This window comes from Peromyscus leucopus, chromosome 19, assembly GCF_004664715.2.
Source record: "Peromyscus leucopus breed LL Stock chromosome 19, UCI_PerLeu_2.1, whole genome shotgun sequence".
NCBI lineage: Eukaryota > Metazoa > Chordata > Mammalia > Rodentia > Cricetidae > Peromyscus > Peromyscus leucopus.
This window is the reverse complement of record NC_051079.1, coordinates 587,458-593,457: the sequence shown is the minus strand read 5'-3', so window position 1 is coordinate 593,457 and position 6,000 is coordinate 587,458. Positions and strand designations below refer to the sequence as shown.

Genomic DNA, 6,000 nt, shown 5'->3' with positions numbered 1-6,000 from the left:
TTGGCTCTGCTGTGAAATTCTTTTGAGGGTAAAGATTAAAAATTATATACTTCCATTTGGGCTACAATAATAAAACTTTGGGAATAGAATTTACTCTGACAAGTAGATGTTAAACATTCAAGTGTATCTACTATTTGTTCTGTTTTGGACTATCTCTATTTGGTAATTATTTTGACATAATAAGCATTCAATTAGCTGTTTAAACTTTATAACCGGTATCAGTACAATCATTATCAGTGCACAACAGAGAAAACTGAACCATCAGGGATTTTGTCACTCAGAGGAAACGTTATAAGCTTGGAGATAATTTACAAAACAGATCAATATGAACAGAAAAGACTGTTGGTTTTCCATTAAAATCCACTGTCCTTCTTACATAATGCTTTTGTATCCATGCTTTCTTTTGACTCAATTTCCCAGGTTCCATGCTGGCATTAATGAAATGTGACTGAGAGCAATTTGTGTACATTCCCTCTTTTCTCATTTAAACGGAAACTGCTGGGGCTGGAGAGAAGGCTCAGCACTTAGGAATACTTCCTCTTTGGAAGAGGAGGGTTTGGGTTCCAGGACCCACATGGATGACTATAACTGTCCATAATTCCAGCTCCAGAGGATCTAGTGCCTTCTTCTGGCTTCCTCCTCTGGTAGTGCACGTGCGTGTGTGCATGTACACATACATACATACATACATACATACATACATACATACATACACACACACAGAGTGTATTTATATACATGTAGGCAAAACCACTCATACTCATAAAAATAAATAAATCTTTAAAAATGCTGTCTTGTACTTTCTTTTTCTGCTTCTTCCTTTGGGCTGAAGTCTGCATATACATGCAACCTATTAAACCAAAGGGGGAAAAAAGGAAAGAAAAACTTTTTATCACTTTCCTCCTCAATGAGTGAGTTTTAGACTGTCTCAATGTTTTCTGAGAGCCTTTTAGTGTTTTAGACTCATCTAAGATCAACAGAATCTAAGTTTACATTTTAAAAAGTGATTCATGTTCATATTCAATTAAATTTTTTTCTTTCATGTGTGTATACATAATTTGGCTCTTGTGCTTGCATGGAGGTCAGAGGACAACTTGTGGAGTCAGCTCTCTCCTTTCATCAGTGGGTTCCAGAGCTCAAACTCAAGAGTCTTAGGCTTAGCAGGTGTCTTTGCCCACTGAGCCATCTGATAGGCCCCATATTCATGATAGCCATTCATATTCAGTTAGCTTAATATGTGGCAAATGAATTTTATCAGTTGATTCCTGGCCCATCAACAACCTTCCCTTTGTTCTTCCCTGACACTTCCACAACCCTCTATCTTCTTCAAATAGCTGAAATCTTGAGGCCTCTTTGTTACAGAAACATGTATTTATTTGATATAATCTGCATCTCTATTGATTTCAACTATGTTTTGCACCATTTAGGAAATATTTGCTGAACATCTTTTAAAGCAAAGCACTGTCCTAGATCTTATATATTTCCTACAGTATTTAAGGCCAGACCTTTTTTTCTCCAAGAATTATTCAGCAGAGAGAAAAATATTGGAATAAAAATAATAGATGTTGTAAGAAAGGACAGTAGATGTTATTTTTACGCTACAAACTTGTTTTTGGAAGTATCTAGCAGATAAAATAATGCTCCTGCAAGCATGTCCACATCTGAATCCCTGAGCCTGTGACTGACTTAGTGGTGTGTTTAAAGACTTTAAGATGAGAAGAGTGGCCTGAATTATCCAGGGAAGGCCAGTGTAATCACTGGGAGCTTATAAAGAAGGAGGCAACAGTCAAAGTCAGAAGAATGATAACCATGGCATAGATGAAGTTAGCAGCCAATGAACCTGGATAACTTGTAATACCTACACAAGATAAGGACTAGAATTCTGCATTGGTACACAGAAGGGAAGCGATCCTGCCACCACCTTAAGGTTAAGGCTTCTGACTACTGTGTGGTAGAGAAATTCATCTATGAATTTCTTTAAACCATCGAGTTTGTGGCCATTGATTACAGTAGCTATGGAAACTACTAAGGGGCTGTTCCATTTGGGGAAGTCCATGCCGCATGCCTCAGTGCATTTGGAAGGGAGGCTGAGCCAGACAGTTCTTTCTTCATCCCTGGCCAGCTCTGGCTTCTTTGTTTCCAGCAAAGGGCTCCATTTAGAAAACCTTCGAGTTAATGCATGCATGTGTTAACTTTGAGTTTTTCTAGGTCTTACTAAGACAGCAACTGTGTTTGATTAATTTTTGTATCCTATTTTGAGTGCTTTAGACACATATGTTCACGGGGGAAAAGGAGAGAATAGCTATGATTGTAATACAACTTGATAGGAAAGGGGTAATTGTAGGAGTAGGCGTTTTTATATGAAAGAGTAATGAGGGGAGGTGGAGGAGGAGGATTTTAAAGATGGATAAAATTCATGTTGGTCAGAAGAGGAAGAAAGCATCCTCAACAGTGGTACATTTTTATAAAGTCCCCTTAACAAATGTGATTGTAAGGCCTTGCTCTCTTGTCATGGGTACATTAACAAGATTTACAAAAACTCTGATATTGGGGCTGGAAAGATGGCTCAGTGGTTAAAGGCATTGACTGCTTTTCCAAAGGACACAGGTTCAATTTCCAGCACCCACATGGCAGCTCACAACTGTCTGTAACTCAAGTTCCAGGGGATCCATCTCCCTCACACTGACATACTCGCAGGCCAAATCCCAACACACATAAAATTAAATAAATACATACCCCCCCCCCCATACTTGGCCATATCCCACTGGCCTTGCTTATCCATAAACCTGCAGGTGGTGCACGCCTTTAATCTCAGGCAGAGGCAATCGGATCTCTGGGAGTTTGAGGCCAGCCTGGTTTACAGAGTGAGATCCAGGACAGGCTCCAAAGTGACAGAGAGAAACCCTGCCTCGAACCCCACTCCTTAAAAACAAAACAAAACAAAGCAAAACAAACACCAAATGTGATGAGTTAGTGAAAGTCAACAGATAGACAGGTTAATGAAAATACAGTACAGAAATTGGCAGGCCGAGGACCACGTGTCCTGAGGGTGACAGGAGGTAGATCCACAGTGCTCAAGAGCTAAGTGCTCCCAGACTTCGCTCCACCAGCCCGGCCCCCTTCTTGGCCTCAATCTCCACATTCACTCCTTGTCTCCTTCCGCCTCTCTAACACCTCCAGTCTTCTCTCCCTCTCGCCCTACGCCCGCCTGTTTTCCTCTGCTCAGCCCCAAGTTCCGCCATGTACGTCCTTATCTCCTTTGCTTCACTACCCCAGGCTCCTACTGCTGCTCCTCCATCTGTCCTCTTTCCTCTTCCCTAGACTCCTTAGGCCCTCTCTTCCTCCTTTCATCCCCTCCAGGCCCCGCCCCGCTCGTTAGGCCCTCTCTTCCTCCTTTCATTCCCCCTCCCCAGGCCCGCCTCCTCTCTCTCAACCCTCCCCCAGGCCCCGCCCCACTTCTTAGGTCCTCTTTTTCTCTTTTCCGCCTCAGGCCCCGCTTCCTCTCCCTTAGCCTCCCCAGGCCCCGCCCCGTTCCTTAGGCCCTCCCTTCCTCCTTCCTCCCCCCAGGCCCCGCCTCCTCTCCTTAGGCCCGCCCTTCCTCCCCAGGCCCCGCCTCTTCTCCTTAGGCCCTCCCTTCCTCCTTCCTCCCCCAGGCCCCGCCTCCTCTCCTTAGGCCCTCCCTTCCTCCCCAGGCCCCGCCTCCTCTCCTTAGGCCCTCCTTTCCTCCCCAGGCCCCGCCTCCTCTCTTTAGGCCCTCTCTTCCTCCCCCAGGCCCCGCCTCCTCTCCTTAGGCCCGCCCTTCCTCCCCAGGCCCCGCCTCCTCTCCTTAGGCCCTCCCTTCCTCCCTTCCTCCCCCCCCAGGCCCCGCCTCCTCTCCTTAGGCCCTCCCTTCCTCCCCCAGGCCCCGCCTCTCCTTAGGCCCTCCCTTCCTCCCCCCAGGCCCCGCCTCCTCTCCTTAGGCCCTCCCTTCCTCCCCCCAGGCCCCGCCTCCTCTCCTTAGGCCCTCTCTTCCTCCCCAGGCCCCGCCTCCTCTCCTTAGGCCCTCCCTTCCTCCCCCCCCCCCTCCCTCCTTCCCTCCCTTCCTCCCAGGCCCCGCCTCCTCTCCTTAGGCCCTCCCTTCCTCCCCAGGCCCCGCCTCCTCTCCTTAGGCCCTCTCTTCCTCCCCCAGGCCCCGCCTCCTCTCCTTAGGCCCTCCCTTCCTCCCTTCCTCCCCCCCAGGCCCCGCCTCCTCTCCTTAGGCCCTCCCTTCCTCCCCCCAGGCCCCGCCTCCTCTCTTAGGCCCTCTCTTCCTCTCGGCCTTCCTGGTCCTCAGGCCCCGCCTCTTCTCGCTCAGCCTTCCCTCCCCTCCCATCATCCCCCAGGCCCCGCTTTCCCCCCAGGCCCCGCCCCCACAACTCCAGCCCTCGCCTCCCCAGGCCCCGCCTCCCCTCCCTCACCCGCCCTGGCCTCCCGGGTCCCCGGTCCCCTCCTCCACTTGGCCCCCCTCTTCCCTTCTTCCCCCTCCCCCAGGCCCCGCCTCTGCTCCGTGCTGCGCCTCCCACCTCCCCCGCAGTGGGTCCCAGGGCGAACAGCGTGCTGCTGCGTCATCGCCAGTGGCCGGTTTGAATGAGGCTTGTCGCACCGGAGCTGCCGCCACCACCTCGCTTCCTCCCCGGCCGGCTCCACGAGCTGCTTCGCATCTCTCTGCCGCCCTTGTCAGACCCAGCCTCCTGCGCCGTTGCCTCCCTTCTGCCCCGCCATGCCTCTGTACTCTGGTGAGCTCCGTCCTCCCTGGCGCCGCGCCCTCGCAGCCGACGCTAGGCCTTCGCTTAGGCCCAGCCTGCAGAGGCGCGCGCAGGGCACAGCCGCAGAGGGCCACGGTGGGAAGTCGGAGTGGCGGCCGCGCGAGCAGTAGCCCAGCTACGCGTGGGAGCTTGTCCATCGTGTCCCCGAGTGGTTGGGGTGGGAGTAGCAGTGGAGACAGGGAAAATCTCAAGAGTCGTGACTCTGCAGAATAGTTCCTGTTGCTGCCCCAGTGTGCTGGGAAAGGTGAAGGTGTGTCCTGGGGCGCAGGAGACCAGGCTGGTGGAGTGTGATTGCTTTGAGCTCCTGGATGATAGCAGTGGAATGAACATGGAAGGAAGTTGGGGATGAAAGGCCTCAGGTATAAGGTTTACTTGTCTTCTGCTTGAAATTTGCTCACCATTTTGATTCTACCGCCCCCGTGGTGCCAGTTTCCGTTCTATCTCGAAGCCGATTGCAAATCAGTCTTTTTGATGCTTCATTTTAACTTCAGCATACATTGTTTTGGACTTCGAAGATGAGACATATCGTTAGCTTCAAAGTGTAGATGAATACAAATACTGGCGAGTGCCGTTTTTTTCCGGCATTTGGCAGGAGTCTTTTCTTGCTGGCTTTCCAAGGTATTGACCAAGGATCACGTTTTTCTTTAGTTAATGGACTTCGCTGTTTCTACTCTTAGTCAAAATGGCTTCCAAAAATGTGTATGGCAACTCCAATTGGTTCTGAATGTGGTTTATTGATTATCTTTGACTCTCACTTTGGCATACATAATCCTTTATAAGAGAATGATTGCTTTTAAAGAATGATATGAACCAAGAATAACAGTTAATCGTAGGATGGATTCTTTTATTCATTTATTTATTTGGAGACAGGAAAGGGTCTGCCGTGTAGGCCTATCTGGCCTGGAGCTCAAGAGATCGCCTGTCTCTGCCTCCCAATTGCCGGGATTAAAGATGTACACACCATAAAGCCTGGCGTCCTCTCCTTTATTTCTAATACTGTTCTCATTTAGTCCTATGTTATCTTTAGCTTGTTATACATTTTATACTATTTACATTTGCATACTATTTTTTTTACATTTGTATACTATTATACATTATTTTGAAACTTGTAGTCCACATTTAGTGACTAATTTTTTTTTTTTATCTCAGCAGAGTCAGCCCAATCTCTAATTTTAGGGCCAGCCTCGTCTACAGAGCGAGTTCTAGGACAGCCAGG

The 6,000-nt window shown here is 48.9% G+C and overlaps 1 protein-coding gene across 4 annotated transcripts in view; it reads left to right on the top strand.

Annotated features, from left to right (window-relative positions):
- Window positions 1-4,502: 4,502 nt before the first annotated feature.
- The window catches only part of Usp14 (ubiquitin specific peptidase 14), a 37,153-nt gene continuing 35,655 nt past the window's right edge, over window positions 4,503-6,000 (top strand). For 2 of the 4 annotated variants that reach the window (XM_028876707.2, XM_028876706.2), the window contains exon 1: window positions 4,503-4,754. In XM_028876707.2, coding sequence (XP_028732540.1) covers window positions 4,739-4,754 — 16 coding nt within the window. In that variant the 5' untranslated portion in view covers window positions 4,503-4,738. Of the gene's footprint in view, window positions 4,755-4,992; window positions 5,144-6,000 lie in introns of those variants that run through there. The other 2 variants (XM_028876709.2, XM_028876708.2) reach the window with 2 other exon arrangements.